General features: G+C 47.6%; 1 protein-coding gene across 10 annotated transcripts in view; it reads left to right on the top strand.

The window, feature by feature from the left end:
* LOC102698879 (ankyrin repeat and SAM domain-containing protein 1A) overlaps positions 1-25,208 on the top strand; it is a 131,229-nt gene that overhangs the window by 40,660 nt on the left and 65,361 nt on the right. For 9 of the 10 annotated variants that reach the window (XM_069190253.1, XM_069190254.1, XM_069190258.1 and 6 more), the window contains 9 exons: positions 315-611; positions 1,033-1,108; positions 2,424-2,525; positions 3,424-3,516; positions 4,192-4,364; positions 5,043-5,108; positions 9,922-10,039; positions 13,070-13,119; positions 15,999-16,116. In XM_069190253.1, coding sequence (XP_069046354.1) covers positions 315-611; positions 1,033-1,108; positions 2,424-2,525; positions 3,424-3,516; positions 4,192-4,364; positions 5,043-5,108; positions 9,922-10,039; positions 13,070-13,119; positions 15,999-16,116 — 1,093 coding nt within the window. The remainder of the gene's footprint in view (positions 1-314; positions 612-1,032; positions 1,109-2,423; positions 2,526-3,423; positions 3,517-4,191; positions 4,365-5,042; positions 5,109-9,921; positions 10,040-13,069; positions 13,120-15,998; positions 16,117-25,208) is intronic. The other variant, XM_069190257.1, reaches the window with a different exon arrangement.

A 25,208-nucleotide genomic window follows, 5' to 3' on the forward strand; every position in this document is an offset into this window, starting at 1 on the left:
TTTTCTCTGGGTGCTCCAGTTTCCTCCTGCCTTCTAACAACCTGCGGGCTGGGTTATTAATGCCTGTGTGAGTCAGTAATGGACTGGTATCTTGTGTAGGGTATAGCCCCTACCCCCACTGCTTCTGGAATAGTGTCACAGCAACCCTTCTAGGAAGAAGTATCTGTCCGATGAGTGTTATTGTCATCATGATGATGTGCGTTTGTTCAACTCCATCACAGAGGCGTGCAGCTCTAGGCCGACGGCGATAGCTGATCTCTTCCTCCTCCTTTTGTTTCCTTTGTGCCGTCCCCGCGTCCCCCGTCCCCCCCCAGAACAACGACAACGAGACAGCCTTGCACTGCGCGGCCCAGTACGGCCACTCGGAGGTGGTGCGCCTCCTGCTGGAGGAGCTGACCGACCCCACCATGAGGAACAACAAGTTCGAGACGCCCCTGGACCTGGCCGCCCTGTACGGCCGGCTGGAGGTGGTCAAGCTGCTGCTCAACGCCCACCCCAACCTGCTGAGCTGCAACACCAAGAAGCACACCCCCCTGCACCTGGCGGCCCGCAACGGCCACCTGGCCGTGGTGGAGGTGCTCCTGGACGCCGGCATGGACATCAACTACCAGGTGAGGGGGGCGCGCGGTGGGGTCAGTGGGGACAGAATGAGGAGTTCCTGTATCCCACACTCATTCAGACTGCTCGGTAAAGGAGTACTGGTCTGTGGGCCAGCGCAGGCAGTGGATTGGTGCTAAAATGAAGGGGGTTTGTATAATTAAAGGGGCTTATGGGTGATTGTGGGGGAGTAAACTTCCAAGTTCTCATAAGTTGTAGGAGTGGTGCTGAAGATGTGTGTGTGTGTGTGTTGATATCCTTTATGTAATATTTATTGTAATTTTTTCATGTACGGTTTGTATGTTCTTTGTAAGTCACTGCTCTGACACAAGGCAGGTTTCCGGGAAATCAGACAGTGAAGTATTATCGCGTCGTATTTCTCCTGTCCTGTGCTCCCCTGCCCTCTTCCACGTTCTTAACGGCTCTGTTTTCCAGACGGAGAAGGGGAGCGCTCTGCACGAGGCCGCGCTCTTCGGGAAGAAGGACGTCGTGCAGAAGCTCCTGAGCGCAGGTCGGCCTATCTTCTAGTTTTTTTTTTGCTGCCTTGTTTTAACATGGTTTTAAAAATAATAATGGCTTACACTCATATAGCGCTTTCCTGGACACTCCACTCAAAGCGCTTTACAGGTAATGGGGTCTCCCCTCCACCACCACCAGTGTGCAGCCCCACCTGGATGATGTGACGGCAGCCATAGTGACCAGTACCCTCACCACACATCAGCTATCAGTGGGGAGGAGAACAGAGTGATGAAGCCAGTTCAGAGATGGGGATTAATCAGAGATGTGGCAAATTTGGCCAGGACGCCAGGGTAACACCTGGAATATTTAATGACCACAGAGAGTCGGGACCTCGGTTTTAAGTCTCAGACGGAGGACGACGACTTTTTACATTATCACTTTCCTGTCACTAAACTGGGGCTTAAGAACCCACACAGACCACGGGGTGAGCGTCCCCTACTGGCCCTCACTAACACCTCTTCCAGCAGGAACCTTTCCCAGGAGGTCCCCCATCCAGGTACTGGCCAGGCTCACCCCTCCTGAGCTTCAGTGGGCTGCCAGTGGTGAGCTGCAGGGTGTTATGGGTGCTGGCTCTGGGTTTAGAGTGGAGTTTAGAGGGTCCGGTCCACAGCTCTGCTTCCTCTGTCCTGTCCTCTGGTGTTCATGCAGCTCAGGCAATCAGTCAGCAGATCTCAGCCAAACCAAGAATCAGTCACCTCTTTGCACTGTCTTTTTTTTTGTTATTGAGAAGAATAACTGGTAATAACCAGACATACAAAACCTGGTCATTTTAATCTATTTTTTTTGGTCTGCTTATCTTTGTATTTGAGTTCTAACATTCTTTGTCTATCGAGTTCTTTGTGCATTTCTGTCTGTGTCTATCTGTCTCTGTATGTAACGTCTTGATTCCAAACGTAGATTTGTGGAAGGGTGACGCAGTGGTTAACATTGCTGCCTTGCAGTGCTAGGGCCCTAGGTTCAATTCCTTGGGTGCTGTCTGTGTGGAGTTTGCATGTTCTTAATGTGGGTTTCCTCTGGGCGCCATGGTTTCCCCCCACAGATTGAAGACATGCCGGTAGATTAATTGGCTTCTGTAAATTGTCTCTGGTGTGTGTCTGTGTGTCTGCCTGTCTGCCTGTCAATAGACAAGACTTCCCACCCAGAGGATACCCTTCCTTGCTGCTTTCGACTGAATGGAAATGTTCAGCAAAATACCCCCATGTGCCACTATTCCCTTTCTCACAGGAGTGATGGGAGTTCACGGCAATGAAGTCTGTCTCAGTGAGCAGCCTAAACTCCCATTTTTCCCTCTGCCTGTGTGTCCACAGGCATCACCGTGAACATTGCGGACAACAAGGGCCTGACGGCGCTGGACACGGTCAGAGAAATGCCCTCTCAGAAGAGCCGGGAGATAGCAGCTCTCATTCAGGGTGAGATCCTGGGCCAGCGCCCCTCCCATCTTAAGGGGGTGTGGTTCCGTTAAACTCTTCCCACTGTTACAGGTCGCGGTCTCTATTTTTCTAATTGAAGGTAAAGATTCTAAAGTATTTTACACTGCCTCCCAGTGTTGGAATTGCCCTGTAAAGAGCCCTTCTTACCAAGCTCTCTACCGGCACAGGGCAGGTGCTCTCTGCCTGCTCCTCTGGCACTCCTGCTCTCTCCTTCTCTTACCTTGTGGCATGCAGTGAGGCCCGCTGGGCAGTGGGCAGGGGTACCCAGCAGAGCAGCACTGCTTCTCTCTCTCCACACGGGAGCTGCCACAGGGGAAGTCAAGACCATACTTGGCGGCCTGGAGGTATGGCGTCTGGACATCGGCCCTGGGGCTCCGGAGCGGTGTTCGGTGCTCTCTCCCGTCAGAGCCCGGATCGTGTCACTTGGCTCCAACCTCACAGGGGGCCAGATTGAAGTTAGTCTGTCCAGGGTTTCTCGAACCTTGGGGATTCCCCGTCACCCCAGAGAGCGCGACTGTGAGAGGCGCGCCACTTCGTCAGGCCCTGCTGACTGTTCCTGTTGGGGGCTGTGGAGCTTACAGAGTCTCGGAAGATGAAATGGCTGAACCAATACTGGGGCATTGGTCTGGACAGCCTGATCCACAGGGAGCAGTGACACCAACTGGTCCACCAACACTTAAAGCAGCAAACTGGATTTTCTCATTGGCCTCCAGCCCCAGTGCTTCATAGCTGAAGACCCTCATTCTCTTTTCTCATAGAAAAAAGTTCTGCTTTTACCTTTTTTTACTTTGAATTGAATTGCACACTGCGCTCATGACCTCGACACTGGCTATGATCTCGGTGAAGTCAGAGAAGCTTTATTTTCTGTGACTCACAGCTCACATGACAGGATGTAGTGGAGAATCCCAGAAGGCTCCTCTCCCACCCTTGGTTTCAGCCAGTCAGGAGAATCTAAGTCTCAGGTCAAAAGGTAAGTGAGTCCCAGGTCAAAAGGTAGGGTTAACGTTGAATAACAAATCTAGATCCTTCTCCCGTACTAATGGGTGGTGGCTCCACAGAGACACTGCAGACTAATTTGGACAGCTTGTCTGGTCCCCTTTAACATCTGTCCCGGCTTCAGTGCTGTTGGTTCCTGTAAGTCATTGTGTCCTTGATGTGTCAGTTTCTCTCCAGTTCCTGAAGCCGATGGATAAGTACTTCACTCAGGATCAATGTTTCTACCAGTGTGTCAGCATCTCTCTGGGTAAACTCTCTCTCTCTCCTTCTTTCTGTTCAGTCCTCTGCACCTCTGTGGCGTGGGTTTTGGCGTCTCCCTGTCTCGCTGTCTCGCCGGTGCAGGCCTCGGCGTCTCGCTTTTTCGCCGTCTCTCCCTGGCGCAGGCTTTGGCGTGTTGGCGTCTCCGTGGCGCGGGCCTCGGCGTCTCGCTGTCTCTGCGTCTCTGTGGCGCGTGACTCTGCATCTCGGCGTCTCGCTGTCTCTGCGTCTCTGGGACGCGGGCCTCGGCATATGCTGTCTCGGCGTCTCCGGGGCGCGGGCCTCGGCGTCTCGCTGTCTCGGCGTCTCCGGGGCGCGGGCCTCGGCGTCTCGCTGTCTCGGCGTCTCCGGGGCGTCTCCTCACTGCCTTTGTTTGCCACCTGTCCTGCAGGTGAGGTGGAGCAGCAGGTCTCGGAGCTGATGTCTGGGATGGTACCACGGCCAGAGGAAGAGAGCCCCTATGAGGTGCTGTTCGAGGCCACATCCTGCCACTCCCTGGACAGCCTGGCCAGCGGCAAGTCCTCCGACCGCGACTCGGGACGTCCCGACAGCGTGGGGGGAAAGGTGAGCCGGGGGGGCGAGAGAGGCGAGGGGCAGGAACCACTGAACATGGACAATGAGTGTTGCAGATGGAAACGTTTTCTTTGTTGTCCAAATAAAATATTTTAGGAACGTACGAGATATGGACATATGGACGTTCGTTTTCCCCAACGACGGAACAAATCTATATTTGCCCTTCTGATTCCGAGTGGACAGTAGTTAATCAGATTGCTCACTTCTGCCACCCTTGTACCAGCGCAGGGCGACACAGGAAGGAGTCTGAGTGGCAGACCTGAGCACATCCTGTGCTTTGAGTGGACACTTTTACTAGTGAGTCACTTATGATGTGTTTGAAATGGTTATATGATTTCAGTTTCATTCCTGGGAAGGGTGGTGAAAACCCCTCTGACGCTGTGCTATAGGACGTTTTTCCCCAAAAAAATACCATTTGAAAATGAAACCATCACTCCCCTTTGTCCACCAGAGGGTGTAGGAGAGCCATCTGAAAGCCCCAGCTGGAATTTCTCTTTCATTTGTGACTGAATAGGTATCCTCTTTTGAGTTCTTTTGCAGCCTGAAAGAGAGACAGGTCTAGCACTCTGTCAGGTTTTTCAGAAATAAGCCCAGTGTATGTCCATAACAAAATGGATTGCACACAGCCTGAGGCAGAACTGAACCCCGGGGTGTTTGTTTTCGTTTCAGAGAGAGCGACCACCACCCCCTTCGAAACCCCCGCCCGACCAGGACGAGGATCACACCGGCTCTGAGGTAACCCCAGGACGAAGGGACTGAACATTTCTACAGGCAGGAGGCGGCCCATGCGCTGCAGGAGCGCACAAAACGGTTTTATCAGTGTACACGGGAGTGAGTTATGAGTGTGTGGTCTAGCCCGGTCACCAGAACAGTCTTGTAGACGTCAGCGAGTGAAGGGGGACAAGCGGCTCCTGAAGAAGTGGTGTTGGTGGAGCAGTAGGTGGCGCTCTTCCATCTGGTCTAGAATTTCAAAACCAGTACCACAGAATGGGTACTGTGCCGTAGAAGGTACTGTCCATCAGCTAAGACTTTGAACCAGGGGTATAGCCGGGAATTGATTTTTGGGTGGGCCTGTGCAAAAGTAAGTCTAACTGACCGTCCTGCCAGCATAGGGGCACCCCTCCAATTTACAATCCAATCCTTGAGCGGTATAATCAAAAGAATTAGCGGAACCTTATATATATACTGTCTCTCTCTCACACACAGGTTAAGCAACAATTACCTAGGCTGCCGAACGCCACTGTGCCACGGCGGACACACACAAAAAACAATCAGTGCCTACCTCTGTTGTGAGGTTTTGGCCTTCTAGACCAGACGCAGGCATCGGGGCTTGGAATTGAATATGGCGATAATCTCGTCACTTAGAGAGTCGGCACATTCCAGTTCAAATGACAGCTAGTTTGCAAAGGTCTCTCATGAGGACTTTGTCTTTAAAGAAAAAGCTCATTTTCACTAGTTGCTTGTAACAGTTCTAAGTACTTCATATAGCTGCTTTTAGACTGTTCGGTAGTTTTACGAGTTACTCTGAAGTTAATATTTTATTGCAAAACACAATGAACACAGCGCAGATTCAAAGTCCATCTGAAATATTGTGTTTAAAATACCATGCAGGGTTCACCTTGCCTTTAAATATTCAGCGGACTTGAGCATAACATACCAGAAGAACGTGCACGCACATATGGGTTTCAGAGGTTGGAGTAAATGCATCTCCCCAAGGGTAGTATCGAGTGAGGTGCCGTGAGAATAAAAACTGCGAAGGTATTGAAAAATTAAGTTCTGAAGATCTTGTTTGATCCTTCATGATGCTTTTAAACTTGTATGAAACCCACAAAATTAGAATTCTATTTTCGATGCCAAAAGACACCTAATTTGGTCATTCGTGACTTAAATCCCACAAGGCTTAACACTGAATTGGTATAGTCATATTACACTGCTAACCAATTCATCGTACCTTTCATTGCAAGAATGGTCTGCTAATAAAAGCTTCAAATACATACTTCAGATGTATTTTAGTTCTGTAAATGTCGTTCACTTAAAAATACTGCAGGGCATTTAGAGGCAATATGAATAGTTATCTGTAAAATGCACACTCGCATCTATCCGTCAATACTATCTTAATGTTATTCATGCATTCCAAAACTTGTAATTTGTTTGTAGGAGAAATTTTAGAACCTCTTCATGCTTAACTCCTTCAGGTCGAGCACGTATTGAGCTGCTACAAGCAAACGCGTGCGCTGCCCCTTGTGTTCCAGAAACACTTGTATTCGGGAAGCCAGGCTATACTCCTTAAAACCCAAGATGCCTGTAGCATCTCATGTGTCTTATTTGTTTCGGGATTGGTCAGGTCATCTACACGCGGCTTTTTGAAAAACTGAGATATATGCATTTGTTTTGCCATGTTGGCTAATAAACCAAAAACCTAGCGCTAGATAGCTCTGACGTCAAGGATAGCCAATTAGACTACGGCTACGCCTGCACCACCCCACTACATTTACATTATTTTCTTATTGGTCACAAAAGATAAAGCGAGCCAATAGCAAATGACAAACGATGAAAAAAATCAAATGCGTAACATAGGCCTAGGATCAATCAGGGTGGTCCTGGGCCCACCCAGGCCCACCCGTGGCTACGCCCCTGCTTTGAACCAAGATATGACTGATTTAACATGGGTCCTTAAGGGACCTGTGGCACTGTTCATGAAAGCAGGGCTGTTAACCTGGATGTCTTGAATCAAATCTACTCTGATCTTGTACAGTCTGTCCCCTATAAAGTTCCAGCTTAAATCTCAGTTAAGAATTAGCTTAGTTCCAGTTTCTCACTCTGCCAGCAGACGTGCTGGGCAGTTGGGCTGCTGGATCAGAAGAGCTGCTGTGTGTCACCCAGGCAGGTAACTCCAGTGCACTCCAGTGACTGGTAATCTGGCTCCCCTCTGTGAAATCCTTTGGGATGAAAGAGGTCCTGGTTATTAAAGCATCATGAAACTCGAACATGATGAGCTGTGCATGTTAATACAGTCATTGTGCCACCATCCTGGTCTCAGAATGGGTGTAATAGGATGAAAATGCCTAGAAGAACAATTTGAAGCTTTCAGTTTTATCAGAGATGAGCAAAGCGAGAAATTGGAAGAATCAAGCCGTTAGGTTATAGGCATATGTATCTTCATCTCTACAGCCCTTGAGTTAAGCACAGGGCTCAAGTTGTCTCTGTGTTTCAACAAAATTGTTGAAGTGAAACTCAGAAGAGAGCTCAGTCCTATATGGCACCCCTGTTTTTTTATACTCTAGTAGATAGTACAGAAATGTTTTCATCCAAAGTCATATTAATGCAGTCATAGCTGTCTCTCTTGAATTAGATAGAAATTAGCAAAACTCCAGTTCCAGTTGAAAGTAATTTTCAACAATTTCGTAGCCTTCATGTCTGACTTTAACCGAGTAGAAATGCATAAAGAACCAATGTATGGAGCTAAATATTCATTTTTACAGAGCACTGCTGGATCGAAAGATCAGCTTTGACAAAATCTGATTGCAGTTGAACACCAAGCTCAAAAGAGAGCTGGCACAAACACTTTGATACTCTGCCTAGTGTGCATTACACAGCACACGAACAGCGATGTACAGTGATGTGGAAAACAACATCTTAAAAATCTGTGGTTCTACATATTAACACAAATCTGACTTCACTTAGTCCTCACCAAGTCATAACAGTAGATTAATTTAACTTAATTTGTCAAATAACGAACACAAATTTTATCATGTCATTATTCAAAAAACAGAGATGAAGGTCAGATATGTCTTAATATGTGAAAACAGACTTGTAAGGGGGTGTACTTTCTTTTTCACATCACTGTATGGCCTTGTGTGTATCGTACAGGCCACAAACATTTGTGCAGCTGGTTCAGATCTAGGGAAATGAAGGATACATATTGTGGGAGAACTGAAGAATGCCACTGTTTGGGGGTTTTATTATGATTTTCATGTTTTTTTAAAGACGCTGTCAAGAGATATCTTTGATTTTTGTTTTCAAAGAACCACAAAAGACAGTCAGATGCAGCTGGATCTTTTTCAAGTGAGATCCCTTCAGAGTTTCGGTTGGCCATGCAGTTTCACAAAATGAGCCATGAAATTCATCTAAAAACTTGTTAGATTTTGAAGCTGGCGGCCAGCTTCAGGCTGTGGTCGCTCTGCAGTGCATACAATTACAGTTCTATCTGTGAGCGCGCTTGCGTCTTGTCAGTAAAGAGAGCCCCCCGTCACCACTGAAGATGCAGTGTCAGCCTCCAGGGAAGGTTTGGACTTACAGGTTCGATCAATTAATGACTCTAATAGCACCTGGCTTCTCTACTATGTAGCTCTTGAAGAAAGCAGGAGTAACGTAGGCCTATAAGTATGCGTATTTGGTCCCGGCTCAAAGATGGCAGCTTATTTGAAGTGCTGTAGACTTGTCACAACCCAGCTCCCTATCTCCCAATTCTCCCAGATGGCTCGGCTAACCAACCGAGACAGGGCCATAATTGAAAGCACTTGTACCGCTGCATGTCAATACACTGCAAGTACAAACTACAAAACCGACCCCTCCTCTCCCTGTCGTCTCAGAGCGTCAGTTCTTTCTTATACATATTCATGCATTGAGTCGCAGAGGCCATCCTAGTATGCAGGCAAGCTAGCAAGACTTGATTTCGAGCCACACTGACGTTATGAAAGTGCAGGCCTTGGGGATTAAAGGGAACCGTATTTATTCAGACTCCCTCTCCAATTTCTTTTCAACCCGATGTGTCACAGTGAGGCAGAGCAGAAGTGTATCGGGAATATCCCACGTTATATAGCAACTGCAGTCGATCAGATTCAGTGTTTTGGCATTTCTAAACCAGGCGAAGATCTAGACGACGATAAGGGGAGGAAATGCCAAACTTAACCCCACCTAAATAAAAACAGGATTTGTACCAAGCTTGATTTTTACCTTGCGATAGTCTTCAAGGCCAGTGTTGAATTAAAACGTGGCCCAGCTTTAATTTGTTTTGAAGGTCTAGCCAAATGTAATTAAGAACACGAGTAGGGTTGCAAGTGAGAAGATGCCATTCAGCGCGTCTGTCATGCTCTGTTACGAGTAGCAAAGAGATGCTGTTTCTTGAAAGAAGCCCGAGTATCGGCTTCAACACCATGGGTAGCTTGCTCCAGACTCCCTCAGCCCCTTGCTGTTAAAGCCCCTGATTCCAGTTTTGCATTTCATGGATTTTCCTGTACATGTCCTCTTGATTTTGTAAGTGAATTAAAATCATTAGTCTCTACAAAAAAACAACAACCTTGTGACACATGAATCATGTGGTTGCTTGTCATACATTAATATTACACCCTGGATGCATTGGCTTAAGTGAAATGTTCACCTCTAATACCGCTTTATCTGCAAGTGTGCTGCAGCTGTCCCAGGCTTGTGTTCTAGTGCACATTTTTGGGGCGACATCAGCCAGTCTGCTCATGCAGCTGCTTTCGGAGATGTTTTGCTGCGTGGCCAGGTGGCGGCGCTGTGACATCATTCTGTTGCTGTCTTTTAGGGGCTGTACGTCAACAGCCGGATTGCTGACAGGGAGGGGGAGGAGGACCACCCCTATGAGCTGCTGCTGTCGGCGAAAACCAAGATCCCCCCTGGACAAGAGCCTCCACTCCGCACAGGTACGGCAGATCCAACCTGCAGCCCCAGCGGGCAGCGCTTTGAACATGGGGAAACACGAGCCTGCGCTGCGAGGCAGGAAGGTTTGGAAGGGCTTGCTTTGTCCAGCCAAAGATGGCCCAAGTTGTTTGGTGGCAGAGGGTAGCATCGCTGTGCTGGCATGGCGTGATTGTGCACATAGGCCGAGACAGCGGATGCTCACTTCCGTCCACGGCCAAGACGACCTCCTGGCAGAGCATGACTGTAATTTCCAAAGATGCAGACCATCTCTTGTGGGTGTACGGATTCAGAAGCAGGAGGAATGAGCAGTGCGACACATCCCTGTGGTAGCAGAGCTCGGGGGGGAGACGCCTAATCCGTTTAGCCATGGAGGAGGGACAGTGGGCCAGAATGGGCTGTGGCACCTGTGAGTCTCAGAAGAGACAGGATTAGCCAGTTCAGAGCCGCCGTCTTCCAATGGCTGTTTTTGAAAGTGCAGGTACAGCATGCAGTCGGCAGGGGGGGTGGCAGCAAACGGCCAGCACTGCATCCTCGATTTGCCCAGGCACGGCCATCGGAAGGCTGGTATTGCACAGTGGTATTGTGCGGTTTTCACCAATCCAAGACCGATTGAAAATATAATAGAGATGAACCCTGCTTATGTTGTAGTGGGAGGGGAGTCGCCACTTCATTTTGTACTGGAAGCCCCGTGACACTCACAAAAGAAGTTCTGAAGTGTCTGTAACTGTGAGTGCCTAACCGAGCTGCGCTCGCACAGACCAGATGTGTTACCCTGCAATGTTGTCTTTTTCTCCAACACTTGGTTAGAAGTGCCTGCGATGGAGCCCTGACAGCACTAACACTGTGCTCAGTCTGATGTGCAGCCAGATACCAGAGGGCTGTTTCTTACCCTACAAGCTTATTCCCGCGGTTTCTTTCTGATCCTTTGAGTCATTCTTCGCTTAACGGGATTAGGCGCTGTACATGAGTTATTGTAGAGGAGGGTCATGAACTCCTGAATGTGAGGCTTTCTGGTCTTTCTTTATACAGATTGTTTGTGTTCTGTTGGTGGGTTTAGCATTTTGGTTTTGTTTTGGCTCAGCTGCCACAGCATTTACCAGAGCTCTGTGGCTAAGGATCAGCGCTTGTGGCTGGAAGGTTGCTGGTTCGAGTACCGCAGCCGGCAGAGGAATCCTTCTCCTTTGGGCCCCTGAGCAAGGCCCTTAACCCCAACTTCTCCAGGGGCACCGTATAAATGTCTGACCCTGCGCTCTGACCCCAGGCTTCTCTCTCCCTGTCTGTGTGTCTCATGGAGAGCAAGTTGGGGTATGTGAAAAGACAAATTCCTGATTCAAGAAATTGTATCTGGGTAATAAAGTGACCTTATATATCTTATATGTTTTTAACATATTAAACGATTGTTTTCACAGTGGGCCTGTGCCAGTCACAGGGTGTCTTTTCACCTTTTTTCCTTAATAACAAGCTAAAGGAACTGCAAAAAGGCCTCCTTGGAGCTGCCCAACCTGCTCCAGTTTCTCGTTTCTGTTCTTGAGCCCTGTGACCCCGTCAATCTGCAGTCCTGCCCCTCCTGCCTGATGCGCCTGTATGCATTATGAATGCATTCATTAAACATTGATTTGACAAATCAGCGCTCCAGTGAATGAGCCTTGCAGATAAACAGGTCCCTGGCATACAGATTAATAAACCACAGGGCTGCAGCTGCAAGGTTTTAAACGGCGGTTCTGCTGGGTTGCTTTCAAAAAAGCGGAGCTTGAAGGGAATATTTTCTTACCAGCTCTCATTTTTTCACTGCTGGAAGTTCTGAAGGTCTTGTCAGCCACCCCTTCCTACCAGCCTCTCCTGAAAAAAAAAATAGTGCTTCCTTAGGTATCAACTTCTTAGTTTTCCCCGCCCAGCGTTTGTCATTTTTGCGTTCGTGCTGGGCCATGTCTTAAAAATGCTTCTTTCTGGAGATGGGCAGTGGCTACTGAGAGTTTGTCTGACATTAGCGGTTTCGAAACAGGGCAGAAAATGCATTGAGTACAGCACACTCCCTTATCTTTTGCATTTCTTATGCCATTGGCTCTTGAGCAAACCAGATGCCTTGGGGGAAGACTTTCCATCACCAGCTCAGAATGAGCCCTGGATGGGCTGTCCAGTGGTCTCCTGAAGCAGTTCCTTCTTCTTAAGCCCCGGCACTATCACTGCCTATAGTGCATATATTTCTTAGCTCTTAGCATGATACCCCACCTCCTCCTGCTGAGCCTGCCTGAAGATCTGGATTCTGGTACAAGCATCCCTGCCTGGCTCAGCTCTAGAGCTATTCTGATCAGTGCCCACTCAGAGCCTGAGCTCAGGAGTGAGCATTATCTGGGTGGCTGAGTCAGTAATCTTGCAGCTGCTTAAGGCAAGGCTGTGCAGTTCCGGTCCTGGAAGGCCAGTGTGTGTGGACAGGTTTTCCTTCTGATTCAGCTCATAATGATATAAAGCAGCTGCTTAATGCCTTAACTGGACCAGTTTAGCAGCTTTTCCCAGCTCTTCAGGTGCTGCTGCTTTAAAGAGACCAGGAAAACATGCGCACACAAGGATCCCCAAGACCAGGACTGGACACCTCTGGCTTAAGGCATTAGCGTGCAGAGGATGCTTGAAGCCCAGGATTCCCAGCTGTGACCTCTGTGATCTCAGGGTCCAGAATCCGGCAGGTTTTCCTCTTTACGTTGTTGACTGTGTAAGCCTGCGGAGAAGGACTAACTGGTAAGATCAGATCAGTTTCGCCTTTGTCCTAGGTGTAGAGCTGTCTTTAACTTGAAACCATAAAAACCTGGTATCCATCACAGGGTCTGGAGGTGGGTATCTCAGCTTTAAGCGGAACAAGTCCTTAGTCATGCAGCTTGTCGATGGACAGGAAAAAACACAAGGCACCAGGCTGATCCTTTGAGGTAGTTTCCTGTGTTGTTGTCTGTTATCCTGATAACAGGTGTCAGATCTGTTGTTGTCTGTGGCCCTGGCAGGTCCTTCCTGTTGCTGACATGCTCTTTTCTGCTCTCTTACAGACAAGGACAAGGATGCCGCCCCCCAACCTTCACAATGCCTCCTACCTCAGGTACGGTTGCCTGTCCCCACAACCCTCCCCCAGCTGGGACCCCGACTCGCCCTGGAGAGGCGTCTTGTCTGTCTGCAGAAATAGAGTCTGCTCAGCAGTTTTTCTCTTTTTTTTTTAAGCTTGCAAATTAAATCAGTCCTTTGTGGTTCCTGAACATCAAGCATGCCAAGGCATTCCTGCCAAACAGTATTACTACAGTGCTCTTTTCATCCAAACATATGGCTTCACGCACAATCACGTGCCCAGTATTTTGCTATTACTTAAGCGAGAGCAGGTCCTGCAAACCATGAAGCAAGCAGTCTCAGCCAGGATGCACACTCTTTACTTGCCAGAGTCAAGATTCCTCTCTAAACTCTAGAAGAAAAATCATAGGCGCTGGTAAGAAAACACTTGGGGCTTCCCAGTGCCGTCCCATCAGGAGTTGTAATTATGCGCCACAACTCTGGCGTGGAACTCTGGGATTCCCACTGGATCACACATCTGGCAACAGCTGGGTTCAAAGTGGACTTGGCTGAAAATTTAAGCAAACAAATTAGTGACCAAATTTTGATTAGACAGACATTTGAACTGAATGACAGGCTTGCTGTTAGGAGTGCATCTGTACATGAAAACATCTTTTTTACTCACTGTGCTGAAAAAACAGGGTCTGAACTATTATGATCAGAAGTCTTCAGTATAGCGTTGTCCTTGTATACGAAGTTAAGTGGAGACCATTTGTCTCATCTAGCCCCTGCTAGGTTATTTGTAACCCTTTTGTGTTCATACTGTATGTTCCTGTGAGAAATACTTGCACTCATGGTTTACAAAATGCAGGCCTAGAATAGTGATCTCAATGAATTTGAAATGGCAATGAGACTTATAACTGCCACATGTGTGCCATACCCTTACATTCCAGCCCTGGCTTGCTATTCTCTCTGCCTGTGTGGATCAGTATTCCAGCTTTTATTCATTTATCTATCCTTGCTCTGCAATGGTGCTGAGTGTGAGCTCCTCTGGTGCAGTGGGCGTGTCCCTGTGAGGCAGGACAGTAGCCACTCTCTGGTGCAGTGGGCCTGTCCCTGTGTGGCAGGACAGTAGCCACTCTCTGGTGCAGTGGGCGTGTCCCTGTGAGGCAGGACAGTAGCCACTCTCTGGTGCAGTGGGCGTGTCCCTGTGAGGCAGGACAGTAGCCACTCTCTGGTGCAGTGGGCGTGTCCCTGTGAGGCAGGACAGTAGCCTCTCTCTGGTGCAGTGGGCGTGTCCCTGTGTGGCAGGACAGTAGCCTCTCTCTGGTGCAGTGGGCGTGTCCCTGTGTGGCAGGACAGTAGCCACTCTCTGGTGCAGTGGGCGTGTCCCTGTGAGGCAGGACAGTAGCCACTCTCTGGTGCAGTGGGCGTGTCCCTGTGAGGCAGGACAGTAGCCACTCTCTGGTGCAGTGGGCGTGTCCCTGTGAGGCAGGACAGTAGCCACTCTCTGGTGCAGTGGGCATGCCCCTGTGTGGCAGGACAGTAGCCACTCTCTGGTGCAGTGGGCGTGTCCCTGTGTGGCAGGACACTATCTAATTTCTAAGGTTGTCAAAGCTGGTTATGCGATCGACTCATTAATCAATCTGATATTAGTTATTGTGTATCTGTGTAAACTGTACTAGCCTTTTTCTTTCAAATTCAAACATCAGACCTGTGTCTGATATCTGACTTATACAGCCTTCACCACGATTTGATGCTGCTGCTCTTTGAATTAAGACAGGCCCACTAGCCTTTGGCAAAGCTGCTGAATGATTGAACTGTCAGTTTGGGAACACAGACTCCCCTTGCAGAAAGAAAGTTGTCAAGGACTGTGGCTGGTTCGGAATGCTTAAAAGCCCATGCACCCTTATCTGTCTGTGTGAAAGTGAAAGGCTAGGGGCCTGTAGCCCATTCTGATGCCTTGGCTGTGCCTTTTTTAAAAAAGGACTTTTTCCAGATTACCTGAGGCTGATTTGAATGAATGATTGTTTTTAATTCTAGAAACGTTGTAAGATTCAGTTGAAGCACTTTGCTCAAAGTGACAACAACAGTGTCTCACTAGGGAATTTGAACCCACTGCCTGCCGGTTGTAAGTCCAGATTCATAAATGCTCTTCCATACTTTAGCCCTGTAAAATATTTTTAAAAAATAGGGTGGCCTGTACTGTACAGACCTCTATCCAGCGGTAGTTCACATTAATTTCCTGTAGGACATTCATTTCCTGGAGTCGCTGCTTTAAGCTTCTCCACCCTTTGAGGTGCAGTTCTGTAGCCGGGCCAGTAGGGTGCACTGTGATGTGCCCACTTCAACTGTTTGGATCAGTGCCCAGAACTTGTACAGCAAGTGATGTGCTTAACAGAGAGGTGTTGTGTGAACCGCTGAAGGCTGCCTGCACCATGGTACTGGATGTGTAAGCACACTTAGATGGCGCAGTCCTGCGACTGGTCCAGGACCATTTTTCACTAAAGAATGGAGTTTGGAAAGTAGGAAGAGTTGGCTCTTAACATCCACCACTTACTGTTTAAGACAGACATGGCCTTCATTGGAGTATTGTCTGTTCCTTGCTTGAGATCTTCACCTGTACTCCTCCCCACAATGGCCTTATCTACCACTTCTCGTTATCTTCAAAATTATTGTGCTTTTCTCTGCCTCGTTACCTCTTTGCAAAGTTTCTCGCCATCTCTTACTGCCAGAGTAGTCTCTCTACTACCCCCATCCTGATCTCATGATTCTCTACCCTTCCTGTCTCCTAACAACACATTAGCTGCGAGTCCTTTTCTACTAATCCAAGTTCAGTTTTTTTTAAACCATATTTGTGTCGCACTTCTGCGTTTTGCCAACGGCGATGGACTGTAAGTTCTTCTCTGAGGGGTGTCCCATCTGTCTCTCCCACAGTCTCACCAAAAGACAGCCCCGCCCCACGACCTGCGACCCTCAGGCCAGCCCTGTGATTCGCTGAAGCTGCCAGGAGCGACCCTGGGCCCCGGACGGCCAGGCCCTTCTGCCTCAGGAGGTGAGCACTGCCAAATCATTCATTTACATCTCCTGCTTTCAGAGCTGGCAGTATTTTAACCCCTGCTGGCTTGTAATTGGTATTTTGCAGATCCCCAGTTTCAAGCCTTAAGGAATTTATGAATTACAAAAAAATATTGCTCCCACATAATAAATAGTTCTCCACACATCTGATGTCATAGTGGGGCCTGTGAGAAATAGACCCAGCTCTGCCTGCTCTATCAGATCGATTCACTCAGACTGGCAGTGTCCTAAACGCTAGCACTTGAGAACCACAGCCCCCCAGATGTTTTTGTTGGTATTTCGTCTTGATTTGTTTTTGAACTAGTCAAATAACGTGTTCGCATATGATAGATAGATACTTTATTGATCCCGTGAGGGAAATTGCAGTGCAACAGCAGCCTAACAGTCAACACAGCACAGTGTAACGGAATGATACAATAGTACAACAATAAAATACAATCAGTACAGTCAGTGAGAAGTGCACTAAGAAGAGTTGCTCACAGTCCAGAATATACAAAGAACAAACTAGAACAGAACACAAAAAGGTCTATTTTTTCTCAGAGAAGTGATATCATAAGAGCATCACTTCAAAAAGTGATGAAACGTTGTCCGGTTAACGCCTTTGGGGATCTGTGGTTTGGATTTCTCCAGAAAAGGCCCTGCCATCCTAGTCTGTCATGTGATGCCTTTCTGTGCTTCACCTTTTCCAACCATGTGCATGAATACCAGGCTCTTCCTCACCCTGAGAGGTGAAATTGTAGTCCAGACAATCTGCCAGGTCACGCCGTGTCCAGGATCTTTCCTTAAATAGCTAGGTGATGAATGGTTTAGGCAGACGCCTTTATTTAAGGCAGGTGACATTGAATTTTCTCAGTTTGGCAGTCAGCTGTAAATAAATTAGCGCTGAGGCACAGGGCTCTATAAAACGCACAAGGACATAAAGTTGCCAAACAAGAGGAGGTCTTTCATCCCGTCGAGATTAATTGCTCATGGATCCAAGGATCTCCCACCCAGCTTCAGCATCAGCTGGGCTGCTTGTTCCATCCTCCCAGTAGAGTACAATCCAGGGCCCTAGGATTTTCCAGTTCCTGGGTGCTTAAATCCAAATACCACTGTCGGAAACAAGTCTACAGGCAATACAAGAATAATGATTCATTTCTAACCTCTTTATTACCAATTCAGGGTTACACACACACACACAAGGACCAATTTTCCCTGAAGCCTATTATCCTAGCAGTAATGTCATTGGACTGTGGGAGGAAACCAGAGCACCCAGAGAAGACCCTCATACAAACTCCACACAGATAGAACCCCAGGCCCAGAATTGAACCCTGGGCCAGCAATGCCAAACACTGCGCCACAATGAAAATCAAGAACATCATCACTTAAAAACGACGGTATATATCCTGCAGAGCCTTACAGGTCCATGGGATAGGTTGCAGGTGAGCAAATTCTGCACGATCAGTCGATCAGTGGGCTTTGTTTTGCAGATTGTGAGATTTTGTACATGCACATGGTGTTGCTTTGGTCAATTCAAAAAGCAGACCTGCAGCACAGAAAATAAACCAGGAACCAGTGAGGTTGTGTGGCAATCCTCTAATTTGAGCTCCTCCTGTCCTGGGCCCACTTCTCTGGACCTGGAAAATGCACAGAAAAAGGAACAGAATCCATTGTATCCAAATAGCTATTATTGACCTGGCTCTGGGGTGAGTATTGTTTTCCTGCAAGTGTGCGGGACAGAAGTATGACATACTGTACTCGTATGCAGTGTTTGAATTGATGGGAGTGGCGTTTCCTTTGTTACAAAAGCAGTCCCACTGGGAGAGTGGGGCGTTCCTCTTCTTAAGGTGTCCACAAAGACCGTTTTGCTTAAAAAAAACAGGCTTCCTGTAATTCCCTTCTCAGAAAATCTGTGCTTTCAAGATCACCCCCTACCCTAGATTGGCGAAGCGGGGCCTCCTTGTACCTGCAGCCCAGATCTGGGAGACCCTTGATTAGCTGAAACGTTCCTCAGCTGCACCCCGCCTGCATGTGGGCCGTCTCACAGGCACATTACAGAGAAACGTGCTGCCCTGTCTCCTTGGATTCACACTCTGCTCAGGCCTGTCTCCGTTCGAGCTGTATCCCAGGTGCCGCTTGCTCTCACTCCCCCCCACGCTGTGAAAGTCGGCTGTGTCCAAAAGCCTCTGCAGCCTGAGAACCGCAGACCCTCGCCCACACTTCATCCTATCCGAAGTTTACAGCACTTAAAAACTTACCAGTCTGCGGGGTTGGTGAGCTGGGGCTTCCATTCGCAGACTCCCATTGCATAGCAGTCTGATCTTTTCCGGGTTTTACAAGGTTGAAGTTCATTGTGCTGTTTCTGCTGCCGGAGCTTTGACTCTTGTCTGTCTGGTGTTTTGGATACAGTGCCCTCTGGATTTGTTCAAGTGCCCAGTTAAGTAGGAACAAAAGACATGCAGTACAGCACAGAATTTATGGATTGGATGATCGCTTGCTAAAACCGATTCTAAAATTGTTAAACTCTAATTGTAGTAGCAGTGCAGAAAAAGTCTTTGTCATAAATAAGTTAAGAAAGCACGAGATTCACATTTATTCACGCCTCTTAATATGTTAAGAAAATTGTTTAAAAAAATCTACAGTAACATTTTGCTCTTTGAAAGTGCAGTGGAAATCCGTTGAACCATGTAGATGCCTCAGAAGGTTTTCCATTTACTTGGGGTATAAACAGAGATAACAGGCTTAAGATGTTCAGTAGTAGCAGTATTGTTTTAATGTTAGAGAGCTCTCAGAAGACTGCTATTGGAGGGGTGGCTATAATGCAATCCACATTTGCCACTTTTCCACTGTAGAGTCTATTAAGACATTTTAATCCACTGTAATCCTGCCAGAGGAGGATTTGCAAAATACTGTTACAAATGGGGGTTACTAAAAATTGTGAATTTCAGGAATGGACGGCACGGTCCGAGTCAATAAGTAAAATAATTTTTCTTAACCCCCAACTTGTAAGTGATTTCTCCAGAATACACCCAAGCATTTGGTATAATTAAGAGGCACGTGAATTGTTTATTCTCTGGCACAGCTTTGTTGAAAAGAGTAATAATCCAGGCACACATGGTTAAACAAATGTTTATTAATAATGACAAGACAAACACTACACACAACGAAGCATACAACACAAAAGTTACATATTTACAAAATGTATGAACAAGGCATTCCACAGGCCTAACATTCTAATCACCCAGAAAAAATCCCAGACTGCTACTAACTGTTGAATTCCTTAAATGCCCACAGAGGCCACAATGATAGATAAGATGCCTTCTTAATAATGCAATACAGTACAACCTGCAGTTAAATCTCTGCCTCTGCAAACCCAGATGCCACAAAATAAATCGGGGCCTATTCTTCGATTCTAGAAATACACCCAGAAGCAGGAAAGACATCTCTGACTGAGGTATCATTTATAATAATAATAAACTTTGTTTTATATAGTGCCTTTAAAGGTGGCTTTTCAAAGCACTTCACAGAATGACAACAACAATAAATAAAAAGAATACAAAAGATAAACCACAATTACAATACACGGAGGAGACCGTGGATTGTGGTACTAACAAAAGTAGAAGGGTAAAGAATGGAACCAGTTAAGTAAAAGCTCTTCGAAAGAAGGTTTTGAGTCTGGATTTGAAGGAGTTTAGAGAAGGTGACTCTCTCAGATCTGTCCAGCAATCATTTTCCCAGGACATCCAAAAGCTTCCTTTGCCCAGGAAACCCAAGTTCCCCAAAAACACTGAATAGCACTGAATAGCAAGCTGTCTTTAGCAAGGTTCTAATACTTAGCTCTGACTAGGCTTTGTTCGGGTGATAATAATAATAATTACTTACACTTATATAGCGCTTTTCTGGACTCAAAGCGCTTTAATGGGTAATGGGAACTCCCCTCCACCACCAATGTGCAGATGATGCAACGTCAGCCATAGTGCGCCAGAACGCTCACCACACATCAGCTATCAGTGGGGAGGAGAGCAGAGAGTTAATGAAGCCAATTCATAGATGGGGATTATTAGGAGGCCATGATTGGTAAGGGCCAATGGGAAATTTGGCCAGGACGCCGGGATTACACCCCTACTCTTTTCAATAAACGCCCTGGGATTTTTAATGACCACAGAGAGTCAGGACCTCAATTTTACGTCTTATCTGAAGGACGGCACCCGTTTACAGTATAGTGTCCCCATCACTATACTGGGGCATTAGGACCCACATGGACTGCAGGGTGAGCGCCCCCTGCTGGCCCCACTAACACCTCTTCCAGCAGCAACCTTAGTTTTTCCCCAGGAGGTCTCCCATCCAGGTACTGACCAGGCTCACACTTGCTTAGCTTCAGTGGGTTTCCAGTGGGATCTTTTCTGGACTGCTCATTGACAGTCATTGACCTACACCTAGGTATCCCAAGGTTATCTTTACAATTGTTTTTGATCAGGGGACTTCCCAGATCTCAGCAAACAGATCTCAGCAAACATCCCCTCTGCTTTGAAGCTGGAAGTGTTTACACTGTCAGGTGTTACACACTTGATCTATGACTTTGCTCTGTGCAGTACAACCATGTACTGTACTGTACAACATTTTTAGATTTTCAATATTCCATAATGCATCCTGTAATATGATATCCTATTTCATTGGAGGTTTGAATACATTTGGAGGGTGCTGTCCACGAACTGTTTTAAGTCACTGTGCAAAAAGTGTAGTTCATCTCTTTGTTGCATCCAACACACCGCTGTGTGTGTTCTGGAACTGAGCATGCACTCAGGCTTTTCTCCATGTTCTCTTTAGAACTCCATCAGGGTTCGGTGGGCCTAAATCCCCCAGCAACTTGCTTTTGGTTGGCTCCTGCATGTTGGCAGAGTTGTAAATGAGAGGGGTTTGACTTCTCCAGGTGGTTGTCCCTCTCTGTGGAGTTTGCAGCTTGCCGAGTGGGGAATGTGTGTGACAGGTTGTGTCCAAGGTGGCATGTGTACAGGTCCTAAGGAGGGGTGTCCGGCAGATCCTTTGGGGGGCGTGTCCACAGATCCCGGGGGGGCATTTCTGCAGTTCCTGGGGGCGGGGGAACTTTGCAGAACTTTGGGGCGGGGGAACTTTGCAGAACTTTGGGGCGGGGGAACTTTGCAGAACTTTAGGGCGGGGCCTGTCTGCAGATCCTCGGGGGCGGGGCCTGTCTGCAGATCCTCAGGGGGGTGGGGGTGTCTGCAGATCCTCGGGGGGTCGTGTCCGCAGATCCTGGGGGGGGAAACTTTGCAGATCCTCAGGAGGATGTGTCAGGGAAGGCATCTCTGTAGATCAGGGGGCGTGTCAGAATAGGTGTGTCTGTAGATCCTCATTCTCCCGCTGCAGTATGTAGATTGCAGGACTAAAGCCGAGGTGAGTAACAATTTCAGATCGGTTTGTTTTTCAAATTACAGTAGATGATTATGCTGTGTAAAAAGTCAGCTGCCTTAAGGTGTGTAGAAAAGCTGAAAGATATTAGCTAACATTCTGACTTTTGTCTTCCGTCTTACATTGATCTCATTGATCCCCCGTTCTCCTGTTAGTGACTTTGCCGCGGGGGATTGGGATCTTCCAAGGAAATATTTTCAGTTGTCGGCCTGTTCTCGGAGAGCGTTTTGCTTGGGACATCCAAGCAGTGTAACAGCTGCACTGCCACTCCTCTAGGGGAGAGATGGGCGCTGGAATGCAGTGGGATTCTTTTCGCAGCTGCTTATCAGGGTGGCTGAAAGGCAGTTGTCTTGCATTTGCTGTGCCTGTTACTAGCTACTAGCAGTTGTGCCCTGACTAGGCTGCCAAGCTTTTGTGCACTTTTAGACACACAAGCCATGCTTGTGATTCAGCTGCAAGAAATCATAGAGGCTCTTAACGTATTGTATTGTACCAGCTACCAGTAATTAAGCCTGCGGGACCCACTTCAGTTAGCAAAAAGGCATTTTCAATGGGTGCTTTGTCAGTCTAACATCAGCACTTTCTGATTCCTTGCCAGCATAAGGCCCTATGTCTCAGTGCCCCTTTCACAGTGTGTCAGAACCTGCCACACTGCAATGCCCAGCCAGGGTCCAAACCAGTGGTCAGGCCTTGTGGGTTGCGCAGGGCCAGATGCAGCTGGTCAGGAACAAAGGCCGGTATTTATATAGCTGAAACACTGCAGGAAAAGCGTACAATTCCGCTATTTAGACAGGCGTTTCATTTTAAAGTAACAGAGCTCTGTAGAGATGCCGGCAGATCTCCATTACAGGGTTCTCTGTCAAAGCATCTGTACTCATCCAACATAAAAGTTGAGATCATGTGGTGTTTTCGGCCAGAGTCTTTCCGTTTGCTTCCGTAGGGGAGGGAGTAAATTGCACTTAAGACTTTGCACAACATCTGTTCTGACAGGGCCAGATGTCGGTATCTGGGGCTCGGAAGGCGATGCTCATAAAGCACGTTGCCAGTACCCAAAAGGTTAACGGATGTGTCTAGCATCAGTACAATTTTGTTTCATCTTAAATGCTTTGTTGCACCTCTTTTAGTGATTCATAGACCCCCCCTGATTCTGTGCCTGCATTTGTTTTAGTAAAAATCGCCATCTGTCTCTTTTCTTTCTTGTAAATAATTAAAAAGTCTTTTGATGAAAGACTCCACAGCAGTCGTTCAAATGATGCATCACTACAGCTTCAGATCTGAAAGTTTGATCCCATGCGTAGGAAGAAACTTATAAAGGAACCATTAGACCAGGCCCCGAAGTCTGATGATTTATTGCAGTCGTTTTAAATTCTTTTGCACTGTGGGGCAGGGGGTGTGGTTGGTGAGATTGGAAGGGTTTGACAGCAAGTCAGCTGTTGTCTTTCCAAGGGTTGTTTGTGGACGTTGGGCCGCTAATCGTTTTTTCTCCTGCTCTTTGCTCATCCGGCTGTTATGTAAAGTTTCCATTTGGTTTCGGCAGGGTGTCCATTCGCTGGGTAGGGATGCGCTACACAGCACAACGCGCGCGCTCTCTGTGGCTCTCTCAGATAATTAAAACGTTGGGCCCGAGGCATCACACTCTAAAATAACCAGACGCGCCAAGTTGTGTGTTTTTTTTTTTAGAGTGCTGAAAGGGGCATGCTAAGGACGTCTTTGAAATCCTTGTGTTGCTGCAAAAAAGGGGCAAGGGGGTAATTTGAGGACATGGCAAAAAAAAGAAAGCTCTTCAACATACCACCCAAGGAAGAGGCATTTTGTTTTCGATTCGGCGAAACGGGCTGTAAAGAAAAACCTCACCGTGTTCACTGCGTGGGATGTTCAGTTCTTCTGTCTTACTGGGCCTGAGCTCGTTCTGAAATCGGCGGTGTTAAGGGGGTTGAGAGTTCTGGATCTCCTGAGGCCAGGATGGGAATCTAGTCCCTCACGGGGTTACCTCCAGCTGGATAAGGCTGGCGCCATCAGGACCCGGCTCCTTCCTCAAGCAACGTCGAACCCCCAACCCTCGGTGGCTGTCTGAAGAGACATACAGCAGGTCTGCCGAACCCTGTTCTCCTCGGGGTGCAGTCCTTCTGGCACGGGCAGAGGGGGCAGCAGGGGGCGGGTTCACCCCTCATTTGGGTCTTTGTCTGCTGCAGCCTCCCTGGTGGCAGATTAAATGTCGCCCTGCTTTTTGAGAAGCAGTTCTTAAGGCCTGTTGCAACAATATTCTTCAAATAGGCATGTAAGGGTGTTAACTCCTATTTTGGTCTGTTGTCCTGGCCAAATTTTCCCCCTGGCCTTTACCAGTCATAGCTTCCTAATAATCACCATCTCTGAAGTGGCTTCATCAGTTCTCCTCCCCACTGATAGCTGGTGTAGTGGCACATCATCCAGGTGGGGCTGCACACTGGTGCTGGTGGAGAGGAGTCCCCATTACCTGTAAAGCGCTTTGAGTGGAGTGTCCAGAAAAGCGCTATATAAGTGTAAGGATAATTCTTATCATTAAATGTTTCTCTGACTGCTTACTTTCTTCTCCCTGGTTCTGCCTTTATGGGAGACCCTGTGAGGGGCAGATGGTACTAACTCTTTAATTGGTGTATTTTTTAAATTTGTGGAGGTTCGTGGGTTAAAATCCGTTATTCTTGACATGTGGGGAAGCAACTAATAAGGCAAAGAGAATGTTAGGATGTCATTTTGAATGTAGAATTTTAAATCAAGGGATGTAATATTAACATTGTGTGACACACCAGTAAGGCCTCATTTAGAATATTGTGTACAGTTTTGGTCACCACCCTGTAGGAACGATGTTGCTGCTTATAAACAGAAACAGATTTTAAGGGGTGTCCTACATTGACAGACTAAAAGACCTGAAACTTTTCAGTCTAGGAACGAGGAGATCTGATACAAATATTTAAAAACCTGAGAGGCACTTACTCTGCTGGTTTATTTAGAATGAACCATTAAACAATTACCAGAAGGCACAAATGGAAACCATGTGAAAGCACATTTAAAAGCAACAGCAGGAGGCACCTCTTTACACAGAGAGGTGTGGGAGTAGGGGACAAGTTATTTAGCCATATTGTTAAAACCAGATACTCCAGTTTCTGTTAAGAAAGGAGATCCTCAAATCAATTAACTTTCACCAAAAAGCCTGGAGGGGGCCGAAGGGTCTCGTTTGGAGCCATGCTAATCAGTCATTGATCAAGAAAAGATGCACCGATGTGAGGTTTTAGTGCAGCCCTGTAAGGCAGAAGAACTCCAGCTGAGAACTTCATGTTTATGCACGGTGGATTGTTTTTATCGCCCCTTAAAACCAGTTATAAGGGGCGATTCAGAAATAACGGTGGCTAACATGTGGGAGGGTCAAATGTTAATTGAAAGCAAATGGCTCACGGCTGCCTGTTGTCTTGCGCAACCACAGGATTCCTTCCGTTTCTCACTACAAAGGCGGCACAGGTCAGGGATTCAGGTCTCTGCTCTCCACGGCGTGAAAGCAGTCACACATTCTCGTGGGCTCTGGCTGTTGATAAACTGCCCTGCTGAGGCCGTGGCACGGGATTACTGTGCGGGGGTGCTGGCGGGCTCAGGGACGCCCACCCGTGACGGAAGTGGGCGGCGGTTCGGTCT

This window comes from Lepisosteus oculatus, chromosome 5 (assembly GCF_040954835.1).
Source record: "Lepisosteus oculatus isolate fLepOcu1 chromosome 5, fLepOcu1.hap2, whole genome shotgun sequence".
In the NCBI taxonomy this organism is placed as follows: Eukaryota; Metazoa; Chordata; class Actinopteri; order Semionotiformes; family Lepisosteidae; genus Lepisosteus; species Lepisosteus oculatus.